General features: G+C 37.8%; 1 protein-coding gene across 1 annotated transcript in view; it reads right to left on the bottom strand.

Annotated features, from left to right (window-relative positions):
* Positions 1-350: 350 nt before the first annotated feature.
* LOC139675109 (von Willebrand factor D and EGF domain-containing protein-like) overlaps positions 351-17,221 on the bottom strand; it is a 176,902-nt gene continuing 160,031 nt past the window's right edge. The window contains exons 27-30 of the mRNA XM_071562336.1: positions 16,725-16,820; positions 10,194-10,291; positions 2,394-2,448; positions 351-371 (exon numbers count right to left, since the gene is read on the bottom strand). Coding sequence (XP_071418437.1) covers positions 2,434-2,448; positions 10,194-10,291; positions 16,725-16,820 — 209 coding nt within the window. The 3' untranslated portion in view covers positions 351-371; positions 2,394-2,433. The remainder of the gene's footprint in view (positions 372-2,393; positions 2,449-10,193; positions 10,292-16,724; positions 16,821-17,221) is intronic.

The raw sequence follows: 17,221 nt of genomic DNA, 5'->3' as shown, positions 1-17,221 counted from the left end.
GTACATTTTTTTGGTAGAGTGCAATTACTAAGACAGATTCCTGCCTTAAGCTCCCTGCTGTATTTTTTGCCATATAGCAATTAGAAGTGGCTTATAAGACAAGGTGTAGAAAAATAAGACCCTGTATTTGCAGGAAAATGTCCCAGCTGGGTAGTTTTCATCGTGGTGTAAAACATGTATTAAATTCTAAGCAATAATTTTTACGTACATTATTTAATATCTTGTTTAACATACAATCTGGGAATATAGTGATTTCCATATCTAGGGAGTTTTTATCAAAGTATATTGAACAATATAAGGAAGAAAATCAGTTAAGTGGTGAAGTGGAGAAAAGGAAGTGTCAAATTCATGCTTCTGAAAGAAGAGTCAACCTGTGAACAGAAGTAACAGTAGGTTACCTGTAGTTTGATATCAGATACTGAAACAGGAGCTTTGCTATTTATTAGCAATCATGTCTGTTTTCTAACCCCACCTGAACATTCCTCAGTGATGCAGGACAGCTTTCTAGTTGCCTAAAAATGGATGGAAATGAATGTTGTCTCGAATAGTCACTTCTAGAAATACAGTGAGAAGCTGCAAAGCGGGGAAAGCTGGTTTAGGTTTTCAAATCCAATTTTGGCAAGGAGTTAGCATTGTCCCTTGCAGACAAGGAGGCAAAGCAATAGAAATCTTTTTTATTGATTGGGGCAGTACTTTAGGAAAGGTGTAATTGCCACCCTAAATTTAAACCTGTAGATACTCAACAAATGCCAATGTTCTGTTTTAGTATTAATGTCTTCCTGGAACTGTTAAACTGAACACTAAAAACAAATTAACATTACAGACTGTGATCTAGATCAGTATGTATTAGTAAAATATAGCAAGGATTTTTGAAGTCTGGTCCTTTTTCTAAGTGTTTGTAGGAAACTTGCAAGAAGCGATGAGTGTAATTTCCTTTTTTCATCTTTGGCATTTGGAATCCTAGTTATACTGGAGCATTTGATTACATAACAGGAAATTTCAGAAATAAATAGAGAATAATTTATTGAAGAACAGAATAGATAAATTTAAAAGTATTTTCTGTAATAGGCATGGAGAAAAATGCTACTATCAGGAGCTGGGCAAAAGGAAGGAGGAATGTTTCAGTGAATTAGAGTAGCAACAGCTTTCCCCAAGATTTTTAAACACTTAATTTGCAGTATTCAAAGTTCTTACAGTCACATTTTTTTAATTCTTCTAAATTGACAGCAAGAGGCAGATCAAATCTTCCATCAAGATACTGCTATAGCCCTGAAGGTTCTGTCAAAAAATCCTTGCTTGTATCATTGTTTCCCTAAGTTGCTTTGGGAAGAGTGAGGGAATGTCCCAGCTTCTGTATTCTTCCATCAAGATTTCAGCCTATATTTGCTCTGAATCTTCCAGTAAGACAAACAAAAAGAGAGGGTGGAACCCAGAGCATTGTTTAGGATGTACCTCACTGAACCTGAGTTATCTGAGGTGGCAGTTCAGGACTCTTTTTTTCCAAGTGAACTTACAATTGTACTTATTCCCTTCCTCTCCCAGTATTTCCCAATATTACCTCTGCTTGTGATGAGCCACAGGGCCATGGTGAGCCAATGGTAGATTTCTGTAAATATGAATTTTCAGACTAAGCTGCAGATTACTGAGAGCATCTTGGTTTTCCAGAATTTCACCAAGCCCCCACTCTGTGATCAGAAAGTTGATTTTTGGAAATGCTTCCAGGGATAAAGGCTGTATGGCTACAGGGGGGTTTGTGTGGCCTTGGAATATCAGTGGTTGGCTCACTCAGGAGAGGGCAAAGGAGAGCTCAGGTGTAGAGGGGCCAAACCCCCAGCATTTCAGCAGGTATTGCATTCAGACTTCCCAAATAAATGCTGACACATTGGCAGCTTAGAAAACTGAAGCTTTGGGCCTCAGCAATTACTCAGCAGAAACACACTGAGCTCGTGTTAGTTAAACATTATCAAGGTCTTTCCCTTCGTAGTCACTGAAATTTCTCAGTGAAATCAGGATCTTATTAATTTTTCTCTAGACTGTCAGTAAACATAACTGTTTAAAAAAATGAAAATAATAGAGGAAATTTTTCTGTGCCTTTAAATTTTAATGACATCAGAATAACATGGGACTAATTTTATTTTTAATGGTCTGTACCATTGTAAAATTACATTGGTATCAGTTGCAGTGGTGATGGTGTCACCACAGCTGTGGATCATGAATTTGAGTCTTCCCATAGACAGGTTCGAAAATAAATGTAGGTTTATTGACATATAAGAAGGGATTTGGCTCGTTTTTTATTCTTGTTTGTGAGATTATATAAGTCTAAAAGGGAGAAAACTGGCAATTTCTTCACACTGTATCTTCCCAAATGAAAAACGTGCTCAGTGCCAGATTACCAATACCCAAATGATTGTCTTCATTGTCCTCCTGTTATCTTCATCCTGTTGGGAGCTGTAAAAAAGAAATGAGGATTCAGCTACATATGGGACTACAGAAGAAACAGCCTCATGCATGTGGTGTCATGTAAGAAAGATTATGTGCAAGTGCTGAAATGATTTATTGTAGTTACTGTATTTTCTTTGGAATTTATGTAATTACGGCAAAATCACAGTCCACTTTTGGTTTTTTCACAGTTTTGACTTCGGCAACCAAAGTTTTTATTAACCAGGGAATGAAGAACATGTTTTTGAAAGGGATTAAGCAGTGAAATGATGAATGGAACTGTTCCCAAAGCATGCACATAAAGTGATATCATCTAGCTATGGCTGATTTCTGCTCCATCGCTTCAACAGGAAAATAGCTATATTGCTGAAATGATTAGGCTTAGGCTCTATTATTTGCGGTGCTGCTTGACAGTTATGGAGTTGGAATTCAATTTCTTTCATCTAAAGCAGGTGTGCCTTAAAAAAAATCACTCTGCCACTTCTGTATAACACATGGAGATTGTTGGCTTCTTGCCTGAAAGTGTTTCAGTGCACTTATCCCATTTTCATACAGCAAAAGTTGTCCAAGAATATTATCCTGGTTTAAATACATGAGCAAATTTTCTTTATCCCAAAACAAGATAACAGATGATATGAAAAGCTTTATTTTATGCTAGCACATGGATTTAAGAACCTGTTTTGAAGGGCATTTTTATAGAAATCTATATTACAAAGCACATAAAGAGGTTGATATTAATTTACTATTCAGGACAAGCAGAAAGGTGCTCCTTAATCTCAATATATCTGTATTTGATATGACAGGTTAACCTTGATATTAGCATCATGTATCCAAATTTTACTTCCCAGTTTGACTCTAAAATACCTTACCTTTGTTTCTCATAGTGATGTATGCAGGCAGCAGTTTATTTGTGAATAGTACATGGCATGTTTATTTTATGTGAAAAGACTCCTACAAGTGCCTGCTGGGATTTAGACAAGTTCAGTTAGAGCAAGGATTTGAGTTTACATGGACAAAGTGTGTACAATATTTGGAAGAGTGGTGTGTATTTATTAAGGTCAAATAAAAGTATATGTGCATCTCTCTGCCATATTACATATTTCCACATATCTGTATACACATTCTGCAATATCTATTTGGATTTTCGATGTGCATATATATATGTGTCAATTAATATAAAATCATAGAATCATTTGGGTTGGAAAAATCCTTTGAGATCATCAAATCCCTGTTAACCCAGCACTGCCAATTCAACACTAAACTATGTCCCTAAGTGCCACATCTCCACATCTTTGAAATATTTCCATGGATGGTGACTCCACCACTGCCCTGAGGAACCCGTGGCAATGCTTGAACACCCTTTCTCAGAATAACTTTTTCCTGGTATCCAATCGAAGCCTTCCCGTGTGTAACTTGAGGTCATTGTCCTGTCATTTGTTACCTGGGAGAAGAGATTGACCCCACCCTGGCTACACCCTCCTTTCAGGTAGTTGGAGAGAGAGATAAGGTCCCCTCAGCCTTGTTTTCTCCAGGATGAGCCCCCCCACTCCCCCAGTTGCATCTTAACTTATGCACCAGACCCTTCCCCAGTCGCCTTACCCTTCTTTGGACATATATGTTTATGTTATGTTGATATGAAAAATACATTATGAAATTTAATATGTTTCAAAGGCCTAGTCCTGCCTTCTTTTGGGAGAATCGTGTGAAGAAAGTTGGAGCATATACTGAGTGCAAAACAGGGCAGAAACTTCTAAGTATTCATGTTCCACAGGCCTGTGTGCAATCACCCCAAACCTCTGTTCTGAAGGCATGTGTCAATTCAAGCCAAAGCTCCTCAGGGAAAACTTTCTCCAGTCTGGTTTCTCCTGTGTTCATGAAAAGGTAATGAGAAGTAAAGAAAAACACTGTGACTTCCAAATCAGTAATACTCTTCTGTCTTAAAGAGAATATATAGGATGCCTCCTTTTCTTGCAGGAAAGCAGCAGAAGTTCAAAAGGAACACTTCTGTAAGTTTTCTTTGAACATAAGCTTCTCTGAGACTAAAAGGGAGTTTAAGGATTCCTGCTGAGCACTAGCACAGTTCTTTGGGTCCTTTAAAGACCATGCAAGCTTTTGCCATCAGGAGGATGGAGCATCCATGGAGAGCTCCAGGTTAGCAGGGACCTGAACAGATGAGTTCACCTGGAGGGACACATTTCTGTGTGGGCACCTGGCTGTTTCCAGGTCTTGACTAATTACAGTGAATCAGGATGCCTCTGAATTCACCCTGAATACTTGAACAAAGATTTGTGTTGAAGGTGTTCAGTGATGTGATGAGGAAGTCACAGTCAGTTTTCTTGCTTAAAAAACATTAAATACCCTTAGATTCCTGTAATGGGCAAATAGTCTGACCAACACTGCTTGCATTTGATTTTTCTTTATAACCTCGTATTACTTCCATTTACTTGTCAAATAACTTACGAAGTGGTGAGCCATTTTTTTTGTAAAACTCCACAAATAAGTAACTTGTATATTGACCCATGCTGAGTACAACTTGTAGAACTTGAGCACCTTGATTTCTGGTTTAATGTTTCCTAATGTATAAGTGAACAAATAGTGATGTGAAGGTCACCAGCTGCAGCAAAGGTTTGCCTAATATGAGAATTTGTTTATTAAAAACATCATGTGTTTTCAGGCTGTACTGAAATCAGTAAGATGTTTAATCTTTGGGAAGTAGTCACTGGGTTTGTTCCTAGGCAATATTGTTGAGTTCACTGGTAAAGTTCAGTGTTAAAAATATCTGCTATAAGATTTGCCTTTTCTTAATTATTATTTTCTATAACAGGCTACACTTTCTCCGTACTTTTATGCCTTAGAATAAATATTCAACAGACAGACAAGTTTAAAACATTAATATTTAAACTCTTATTGGGAAAATACACCATCACGATAGCCTGTAGTGTAATATTATGTACCATTTATATCTAACTAGATAACATTGTTTAGCTTAAATTAATTCTGTTGGCTTAATTAATGCTATTACTTTAATCCATTTAGGAAGGCAAAAACAACAAGGGAAACATGATGGTATCAGCTGGGACAACAGATACAATATCAATTTCAACTTTAGGAAAAACTCCCTGTTGTACAAAATGATGCAGTGATTGTCTTAGTCTCCTCTGGGACTAATGCCAAAGTTTTTAACTGTGGTTCCACTGGAAACGAGGTTGGTTTAGTCTGTTTTGTTTGGGTCTGCCCTTGCAGCCCTGAGTAAATGTGCCCTAATGGCTGGTTTGAATGTAAAAGTCAGCAGGAGCATTTGTCTTCATGTCTGCCATGAAACCTGCTAAATTATCTGGATCTCTCAGAGAGTCAATACAAATTAAAAATATGCACAAGGTTTCTAAGAGAGTGATTGCTATTCTAGGAAGTTCATTAGCCTTCCCAGGAATGCTGTTGGCAGGCTTTGTTTTGCAGGAGTCCAGAACAAAGTAAACCAAAAATGTCAGAAAATGAAGTGCAAATCAATTGGCAATATAAATGTGAGGAATAGGATGTAGATGATTAATAATTTAGGGAAATGTATATTGTTCCTCCAGGAATCTTAACGGCACGTAGGGGAACAATAGTGGAGATTACAGCAGAGAAAGGGGAATTAACTTGATTAAGCAAATATGGGCCATCCAGCTTTTCCAAATGCACTGGCAAAACCAGACTCCAGGCACTGTTTAGATTGTGGGAAGGAGTTCAGCAGTGAGGTCTTCTTTTTTCCCCAGTTGTCTGCACCTGTCTCCTTAGTGTTTTCAGCCTACACTGTGAATTAAAAATCTGCTAAAAATGAATTTTCCCCTCAAATTTTGTGAGAATAAGTTGAAGACCAAAAAGTAAGTTTAAAGGAGGAATTCAGTCTTCCTAAAGTGATTTAACTAACTCTCTAACTGCCTAAAAGAGGCAATTACCTTGCATTTCCTTCCCTAGGAAAAGGAGGATGGCAGGACTCAGCTTCAGGTGCAGCCACCTAGAACATCCCTTGTCAGCTGCTGCTGAAGGAAGGGAAAAGGCTGCTATTCCCCAATTTAATCCAGGTTTTTTGACAACTTTTGCATGTCACTGCTCCTGTATTGTTCCCATTATTTGAAGATTAATAAGAGAAACAGAGCAAAGCATGAGTTTAATTCCCACAGTGAAAGTTAGTGGTGAATGCAGCAGGGAGGAGAGAAGGCTGCAGATGACACAGGCAAGGCTAATGTGCTCAGTACCTTTTCTTCAGTCTTCACAGAAAGGTTAAATGTGACAAAAGGTTTGACATGATCAGATTTAACAAGGGAAGAGGAATGCAAGGGAGAATGGGGAAGGAACTGAGTATTTAAATTCAGAAAAGCCAGATTTAAGGTCTGTTTACAAGGTTAAATGGCTGGGCAATAAACTGGGATTTGAATTTATGCAATACTATCTACTGTGTATTAAATCCCCATATGGAACATCTTAGCAAATGAAAGGGTCTTTACATGAAGCAGCTTTTCCAGGTCAAGAGATCCTCACAGTTACCACAACGTATTTAAAGATGCGGTTTCTAAACCAGCAGTGATTTGCTTTGAGAACTCCCTGAAGATATAAATAGTCCTAATAAGCATAGTACGTGTCTTTAAATGAGGAAAAAGAGGGAAAAGTAAGAGGATGACAGCCAAAGATTCAGACTAAGTTGGTATCTGGAGAGATATTCACATAAATTATGAAACAATCAATTTATAAGCTCCTCAAACTTAGTAAGGGAAGCAGCAACTCTGTCCACCAAGAACAGATGTTTTTCACTTTAGGGAGACTTGTGATCTGACTCAGTTGTGCCAGTAAGTATGATTCATAATACATAAGTAAGGGGCAAGGCCTGTTTGAGAAAGCATCATCAAGGAATAATTTTATCAATAGTCTGTAGCTCCTAATTTTTCTACTACTCTCCACCATTAATTGCTTAGACAATGAGATGTCACATTTTTGAACAATGTTGCCCTTGGATACAGTGCAAGCAGGCTTAGAATTAAAAATCTTTTTGATAAATGTTTGAAACAGCTTGAAATACATAAAAGAAAATTAAGTACAGACAATAAAGATGGTGCTTTCAGAGGACAAGTCAACTGCACAAATGCCAAATGGGAACTAAGTGATAAGGTGTCAGGACTGTGGAAAAGGCAGCTGGTTGCAAAGCTGTCCCAGCAAAATGTAAATCTCTTGCTGCAAATGTATTAATCAGAGCCAGGGGAGCCTCACAGGAGGCAGCTGCTTGGCTACAGCACATCAGCACACAGAGAAACTGAGTTTAGGCAACTAACAGAGAAGAGGCTGTGCAAGTTGGTTGGTTTAGCTTTGGAAAATGGGATAAAATCAGGCAGAAGACTCTAATTCTCTTCAAACATGTAAATGTTGTCACTGAAAGAACTGAGCCAACGTTTCCCTGTGCCCACCAAGGTTGTTCATAATGTGTTTTGCTTTCAACAGATTTAATTTATTATTATTTGGGTTTTTTCTGTGTTAGGAAAAACAAAACTGTGCTCTAATTAATGTAGTCAAATAATTGAGCAACAACTTAGATAAATTGTGAGATTTTTCAGGACTGACAGGTTTGGAGAAGGAGTTGATTAAAGCCTATTCAGATTGTTAACTTACACCCAATCCAGTCTAATAAATGAACACTTTGGAGGCCTATCATCCCAAATTTTTTACAGAAATATGGGTATGTGTACAACTTATTATCATCCATGGAAATAAATGAGCTTTGTATTTTGATGTCTCTCATAATTTTGATTTTTTCCAGGGGTAGCTCATTTACTTTCATATAACATAAGCCATGTAATTTAAATTAAACACCACGAAATCCACAATTTTAATTACTAACTTTGATTCTAGCTTTCAGCAAGGCTCACAGACTTAAGGAAACCTGTTAAGTCCCTTTTATTCAGAACATTTCCTTCTTCACATCAAAGCACTGCACGTCCATATCAGCGTGGCCAATCAGTATTTCTGCAGAATAAGCCCTGAAACTGAAGAGTGCTTCAAACAGCCTAAAAAATGTGAGCTGAATCATTGCTAGAGACACGTGGGCTTGCATGTGTTGTTGATGACTCTGCATTTGGAACATACAAAGCCTTGTTCTGCCTTTTTTTTTTCCAGGACTGATTTAGTGTGTAATAGTCTATTTATGTGACAAAGGAAGTTGATTGTTTGATTTATTATTTTCTCTTAAATGCAATAGATTTCCACTTCATTAGTGAAATGAAAAATATCATACTTTGCACATCCACAACTAGAATTATGCTCGAAAACAGTCCTGGTAATCTTGGTCTGATGGATGCAAAAGGGCAACTCAACCTGCCAGCACCTTCAGAGAGTAATTCCAGTTTATCTTGTCATATTCCTGCTTCCATCTAGAATTTTTCTGTTAATTATTTGAGAAAATGTCTACCTTACTTTCCTAGGCCACAGTCAACCAGTTTAATGAATTTTTTAATGTATAGAAAATTACAACACTTACTCATCTTATCTACATCAGCTGTATTTTGGTAAGGATGTAGGCGCTGTAGTTTAGTATGAGAATGTACCTGTTAGGAAAATCTATACAAAACTTTAATTGTGACATTAAAATCTAATTATCATTAACAGAACTCAGTGACTATCTGAATAGATTTTCATGCTTTCTTTTACTGCATTATGTAATTGAAATGAGAATACGCTGATTTTTGCCCCCAGTCTTTCAGTGTAGGTAAATGAGAGGGCAACCTGCCTGTTTTGAGAGCTGGAGTGAGTCAGGTGGAACAGAGAAAGAGTGTTTGAGTTACAGGAAATGACTGTGGGTTAAAAACCCCCAAACTGTTTTGTCTCAGAGGTGATGCAGGGGATAAACTGGACTCGAAGACATACCTTGATGTGGTGGTCAGGTCAAGCCCAGCTGTTAGGTGTACTATAATCTTACAAACCAGTCTGGTTGCTGGACATGTCTTATTGGGCATTCTGGTGGATGAAGATACCATTTTCCCAACTCAGTGCTTCTCAAACCCATTCAAAACATATTTGCATGGACTGGACTCATCTTGGAAAAAAGCCTCTAACAAAGTTACTTGGAGAAGCAACGAAGATCAGCATGATCTCTGATCATGAGAATTGTTTTGGTGTTTTGCCTTTGGGTAGGTCTGTAGTGACATTTATTGTAGATTTTGAGATGAAGCTCAGCATGACAAACAGGCTGTCTGTGGACTTTGGAAACTGGAGTGGAGAAAGAGTGGAGAAGGCAGGAAGGAGTAATTTTTCCTCACAGACCTCCTGGGTACAAGACCTGAGATTTCATGTGAGCAAGAGGCAAAGTGAGGAAAGCAGGGGGGTGAAGAATAAGTGAGGGGTGTGTAGTGAGGAGGAGCAGGATGTCCTTGCAATTCATAAAGCTTCCAGACTTGCCTGGAGTGCAACTGGCTGGTTTTTTCCAGGTTTTTCTCTGCAGATGATAAGTGGATTTGGACAGGACCAGTGGATTAAGGATAACCCTAACTACCAGAATAGACACACCTTTTCTGGGTTCTGATTTAACTGTTCCTTAAGGCAACATTTTATCTAGAACTTAAATACAGAGTTAGTTTGGAGCTGAGCAGTCATTAAACTTCCTTTAAAATACAACCTTATTTACATCTTCCATAAGGTTAAAAAAATTTGAACCCATTTACCTGTAAAAAATTTCAGTTACATTTGGTTATTTTTGTCCTTACCATAAGAATGGTGGGTTTGCAGCTTACCTTCTTTTCACAAGCTGAACCAGTATAGCCACTTCTGCAAGCACAGACATTTGGTCTTATGCATCTGCTTCCAAACAGACATTTTTGCTCACAAAGTGCTACAAATGAAAAATAAAGCTCTTTAGAAATACACTTATTATTTTAAGTCTTTTAATTAGGAAGTCAATATTTAGATTTTTTTGAAAATTAAAGATGGGTTTTCATAGGTTTTTTTGGCTATGTGTCTCTTACATTTGCAGTTTTGTTTACTTTTTCCTTTTTTCCCAATGACTGGGAAATAGAAGGCTGTGACAAAGTAACAGACTCAGCTCAGTTGGAAGTGGATCCGTACAAGGTCTAATTTTGATATCCAGGATACATTTTGGGCATTGATTGTTGGGTAAGATTTGTGCCAAAATTGATTTTCTCTTGTTCCAATTGAAATAAATAACAGCTGTTAAAAGATACAGTCTCAAGTTGACATGGAAAAGTATGTTAAATATGTACTTTCAAAGGTGATGATAACACAATAAATAAGTAAATGACAGAATATGGTGAACTGCACACTTTGCAGCTCTGGAAACCAGATGTATATAACATGTGATTTCATGGTCACACAGAATCAGCAACAAGCTACTTATCCCAAGGGAAAAGGAGTCAGAAAAACATTTTTATCTTATCTAGAGTGCCGTACTACTAGTTTAGTATTTGTAAAGACCCATCAATTTGAAGATATTCTGTTAATAAATATTATTTTTTTAAGAAAGAAAAAATAATTACTCAAATTTCAGCCAGTTTTTAATCCTCATTAGCAGTTTCTGTTGTTATGACATTGTTTTGGCATAGAGGAAAGAGAACAGCCAATGCATAGGGCACTAATTCAAGAAGAACACACATGTCACAATATTTTAATTAGATCTCATGAGTTAAACCTTCCATAAATATTGCCAGAATGTTGTATCCTAGTTACAGGCAGTCAAATTAAATGCCTTCAGAACTGGTCAGAAGTGAATCAACAAGTGGCTTATATTTTGTTGTGTGGCAGAGGCATATAGGAAGCTGCCAATCATGTACCAGTAAGACAGAGCTGAAAATAAAGTAGACACCTATCTATGAACCAATACCAACTCCATCATGGAGCAAAATGTTCCATCAGTTTTTAATGACTTTGCTGTATCCCCATGAGGGTTTTATTTTCAGAAAATTCACTTGAAGAAATTCTGGGGCTGAAGGATCAAATTCCACAGACTTTCAGTTTATTGTACTTAGGTTCTGATTTTGACACAGATTTAAGTTCATGCAGATTCTTTGTATTGAGGTTTGCAGTCTTAGAGATAGACCAGGTCAGTGAAGTTTCTTTAGGAAACGCATTGTGAGGTCCTAAGCTTTCCAAATGTGATTTTCAGAGTTATAATTGTTATAATGACCTTGGAAGGCAAATGACAAGATGTTTAACAACACCTGGAATTTGTGTTGGTTTTGTTGTATCAGATTATTATGGCAGATTACACTCAAAAGGCTGAGGTTTTGCAAGAGTAGGGAAAATTAACATCTAAATATCTACAACAAACTTCAGACTTGTTAGCTATGGGGCAGAGGAATGAAGATCCAGACTTCCTGCCTCTACATAACCCAAAGAGGGGAGCTGTAAACAGCTTGGCAAACTGCTCCCCTTACAAGTACAGTTGGGTAGTAAAGGTTTATGTTGTGTCAAAACCACTGACCCATAACGTGTCCAGAACAAGAACACACAGAGACCTGCACGTGCTCCTGACCTTCAGGTGCTCCTGTTTGAAAAGCCAACTGTGTCAGTGCTTATTTGCTGCAGGACTCCAGTGACCTGGAGCTGGGAACTTGCCTTCCTAGTGCATGACCCAGTTGATGTATTTCTGATGTTTTGAAAAGGTAAAAGTGCTGTTTTCTTGAAAAAAAATTTTAAGAAGAAAACATAGTTTTGTTGCAAAACAATCTTTAAGATCCAGAATGGGCAATTGCAAACTTCTGAATTTCTCCTTCTTCTGGGACGTGGAGGCCAAAGATTGAATTCTGGGTGTGGATGGGGCAGAGGAGGGATGAAATGACACTCAGTTTAGAACAGTGAACTCATCCTTTGCTGACTGCTTCTCCAGCTCCTCCAAGAGCCTTGAAAGAGCTCAGATTTATAACATGTCAACATTGTCAGCAGAAGAGGCGCTTTGTGCCCACACCAGTTTTGTTCCTCTGTATGGTAAGCAGGAAGTGAGAGATCTGTGTATTATATTGTTATTAATGAGAGAATTGTATATATTTCTACTATTCATTTGAGATGAACTTGGGCTGGGAAAAAATAGAAGCTGATCCTCCCTTCAGCTTGGTAGTGGATAAAATAAGAGCAGGTAATGCAAAGAGAGGTGGGTTTTTCTGCAGACCCCTTTAGCATTTGCAGGTTTCTCTGGTAGTTATGGGCAGAAGGGCAGGCATTAGATAAGGTACCAGGCTCTTTTTTTTTCCTTCTGTGTTTTCCTTGATAGTCAGTGGAAGGAAACAAAGTAAAAAATGGGAAACTATTCCCTCCTTTTTTTTTATCCTTTGCTACCTGCCTGTATTTCCTTGTTCAGCTCCTGCTTCTTCCTGTAGCACTCAGAAAAACAAGAGCTCAGTCAGGAGAAAAGTTAAAAACATTTTGGAGGAAAATTGGAATTGACATCACCGAGGATAATAACATAGCTGAAGTTCAAATGAATATTTCATAAATGTATTTACAAGGGATGTTAAACCTCTAAACACTAAAAATGACACTGGCTATGTATGAATTATCCTGTACAGATTCAGCAAAGTCATTTAACAAGCTAAGCTTATGTTAAAATTATAATCAATAAATGCCAATTACAGAAGAGATTTATCCCTGCATGTTAAAAGAACAGAGCTATAATTTACATGCAAACGACATTCTTTTCAAAAGAATTTTCTCCTTTTTTAAGGTTTGCAAGGGTTACATAGGAAAGCCAGAAGAAAGCCTGCCTGAGATGTTGTTCAAGGCAGAGAGAGAACGAGGCAGAATATTGAGGAAATTATAAGGCCATAGGCTTGACACTTATAACATGCAAATAAAGAGAAGATATTCTGAAGGGCAATGAGGAGCTGGTATGGGTTCAATAATATTAGAACAGAAGATAGCAGCATGAATTTTAATGATGAAGATCCTTCACAACTATAACCTTCTTATACTTTCTAATTAATTATTAGAATTACACCTTGATACTGCATTCAGAGCCTTAAACAATAGATTTATAGTCCTGGCCAGAAGCCTTCTGAATATACTGGGCTGTGTTTTGGATGTATTTGTTGGGATAATCGGATTGTTCTGCCAGGTGTTGACTTATTTGCTCTAATGTTTCTTTCCTAGCTCAAGGAAAAGAGAGATGTGAGTGACCACCACAGAAGGCAAAGGGAAGCCACAAGCTGGAGCTTCAGACTGGATATCTAATATGGAATGGCAAGGAAATCACTAATTGGAAAACATGGTGACCCTGGGATACTGTTTCTTTCTTTTCAGAGAGGGAAGTATAAGAATATTTTTGCTGCTGTCATGAAAGCTAAAAGCAGAGTCAGACAAAAAGAAAAGCTTCTAATAGAAGAAGCCTAATCTATAGAGCTTCTGGTTTCTATAGCTGAGACATGTTGCATCCTTCAAATTACATTTTTTTCACCTGTTCTCCCAAAAGGTTATTTCCCTACATTTGCAGTACAGTCTGACACTTGACCATTATTCCTTAAACTATGCCCCTCAAAGTCATAGGTATTTATCAAGGATAATGTGTGTGTTCCACCATACACCTTATTTGTTGGGACAAATGACCTATTTTATCGATTCTCTTTCAGAAGCCATTCTGTTCAGTTACAGATGAGTGGGGAAGAAAACTATTCTTTTGACTGACCTCTTTATTTACAGTCTGATAAAGGAAGACTATTGTGTTTTAGCCATTGCCAGTGTCTCCTAAAAGTATTTTCTTTTAATCTTCCCAAGTTCTTTAGTTTAGTTGCAGCCAGAGGTGGGTGAAACAGGAAATAAACAATCCTGCACAGATGTCTCTGGAAAGTCATTGTGAGTCTGCCTGCTTGTAGCATTAAGAGATCAGAATTCCTTGCATGACAAGGACATGTAATTTCATTGTGCATCACTGCAAAAAAGGCAAAATTTTGGCTTGTCTGGTTGCATGTCCAAAATGCAGCAGAGCTGTTCCAAATTAGATATAAGCTCCTCAATGTGTGGTGAATACCTCTAATATTAAAGCTCATTTTAGCTCTCTGAGGCATTTTCAAAATATTTTAGACATAAAATTAGTCTGACTTAGTCATTGCCAATCTTCATTGAGGTAGAATGGAAAATCTGTTCTAAGATACTGCTAATGGGTTTGTCTGCTGGAAGGTTGAAGCACTTTGGGCTATGACTTGTGATGGAGATCTCTGTCCTTTGTTCCTGGTAAAAGGCATCAAGAAAATCTGAGACGTCGATATTTCTAGTTGTAAATATTTAATAATTAGAGACCTTAAAGTAGAGAATTTTGTGGTTTGCTTTTTCTGGTTTTATAGAGGACTGAAAAGATTTAGAGAAGATTTATTGTGGCAGCTCCTGCTGTCCTCAAAATCTTGAACTGTCCATGTAGGTTTAGAAACCACACCGATGAAGGTGATCTGTGACTTATTAAACACAAATGAAAAGTAGTTGTCCAATATAATTTTTTAGTATTAGTCTATTGCCTCTTTTACTGGATTAATGGCCCACTCTTGCTATCTCAGCAGGGAGATAAATGTCCAGAAAATAGTAGTGGAAGCCTCTGTAGATCCGTTGATTTAGTCACCCTACTGGATACGTGTTAGAAGTCAAAGAGGGAAAAATGAGGTCAGATGAGATGAAACGAGATTAAATGAGTGTGTCTGTATCTGCATTTCCATCTCTGCCATCCCCATAAGGGCAGCTGAGCGAATTCATGGGCTGAAAACAAAGAATGAAGCTGGGGTTAATGAATCTTTTCCTACCCTTGAAAAAGCTCCAGAGAAACAACACAGAGGAATGGATTCTGGATAATGGACAAGGTACAGTGGTTGCTGAGAAAAGTTATCCTCTGTTTTTTAACTTGTAGAGTGAGATGAAATATTCATGTTACAGAAAAGTACATTTCTTTTATTGAGTTCTGGATTTGAGGGAATAACCTTCCATTAAAGCATAAAAACTGCCTTGCTTTCAGGGGTTACACTTCTACGCAAAACTTTCTGCCTAACATCTGTGAGGATGAAGACTTTCCTGTTCCCCTGCTTTGCCCCTGTCTCACTGTGAATACCCTGGAGCAACATTATAAGACCTCACCATCTGCTCTCTGACAATAGTCTTCTCTCTTCCTCTTTAAAAACCCCCAGAAATTCCAGCCACTTGGTGGTTATTTGGGTTTGCTGTGGGACGTGGGAGTTTCAGCCAGATCCTTTTGGACAAAAAAAAAAATGATTTAACCTCCCAGTACAGAGAAAACATGGGAAGAAATAGTAAAACCAGAGTGATTAACAAGTGAAGGGATTTGGAGCAAAGTTTCAAAGGTTAGATAGATCTATAAAAAATTACCTGGGCTTGTGTGCCTGCATAGGACAGCAGAAATTGTTAATGAGAGTAAGCCTTACTTGCCTTTCACAGGAACAAGCATGATTTGTTTATTTATTTAATAAACTGAGTCAAGAGTATGTCACCAATGAATAAATAACTTTAAACCTTCCCATGTTTGAACTAGAAGACAGTTGGCACAAAGAAACAATTACACAGCCATTGGGATTTCACTGACAAAAGATTTCCATAAGTAATTATGCTCTGACAGTGTGAGAAGAAAGGAAGATTGCCCTTTAAAGGGGATGATGCCTTGATATTTTCCTCATGCCCTTATGCTGTAAAGCTAATAGCAGACACAAAATGAAGTGACCTTGTATGTAAGTGGAAATAACAAGTCTTTTCCTATTCCAGGTCTTCCAACCCCTTCAAATACAAATAGTTCCAGCCATGTTGGTGGCCAGTCTGAACACGGAGAATTTACAGGATCAGGCTCTAAGGTTGGCCGGTATATAGAATTTCTTTCTGTGCTTAATGTCACCTGAATGTGCAGAATGGGCTGCTCTAATTCCTTTTCTCTTTGACTCCTCTTTTTTTTTATCTTATATTTCAAATTATTGAATTTAAAAACTATTTATTTTGTCTGAGAAGTTGAGCTCAGCATCCACATATGTAAAAGATGAGTCAGGCCACTTCCTCATGCTGATGTGGAGTCCAGAAATATCTTTGAAAGTAATAGTTTTACTGGCAGTATAGGGCAGCTCTGAGAAATAAAAGGCAGAATTTAGGTGCTAATCCTGTTATGGTTGACTTTTACACATAATGGAATCATGGAATCATTTAAGTTGGAAAAGACCTTTAAGATGATCGAGTTCAACCATAAGCCTAACACAATATACACATACTAAAAAAATTAATGCATAAAATCTCCAGTGCCCTGTGCATGGTTCCAAAGCTGTGGTAAATGAAGGCTCACTCACGGGTCTGGCACAGCATTCCTGCCCATCCTCTGGAGCACTCACAGATGTTGGGGCCGATACATTCTCCACCATTCCGACATTTCTCCAGGCAAACAGCTGAACGGGTTGACATGAAACAAGTGAGAAGATGTACGTGATGTATCTGGATGTTCAAGGGCTGTCTGAAAGGTGACCTGCTAGGCTTTATTCCAGATGGCTAACTTCCAGAGGAGTGAATGTGTTCTGCTCAGCAGATAATCAGAATTCAGGATTCTTGGATATTTTCTTCTCAAGAAATTTATCTTTGATGGCTGTCTAGTGGGAGACTTGCCATTTCTAATGCTCAGTTCACCATCAGTGAAGAATGATCTCCATATGACATATTCATGTCATATGCCTATTAGGTGTTCCATATCAAAAATAAATATTTTCATAGTAAAGTTTGATATGTTTGTTCATATATTCTTTGTTCAAAGATCCTGGAAGAGTCCATGATTTGGTGTATATATGTGAGACAC

This window comes from Pithys albifrons, chromosome 8, assembly GCF_047495875.1.
Source record: "Pithys albifrons albifrons isolate INPA30051 chromosome 8, PitAlb_v1, whole genome shotgun sequence".
In the NCBI taxonomy this organism is placed as follows: Eukaryota; Metazoa; Chordata; class Aves; order Passeriformes; family Thamnophilidae; genus Pithys; species Pithys albifrons.
Note: the sequence above shows the minus strand (reverse complement) of the source record. Positions and strands in the feature narration are given on the sequence as shown.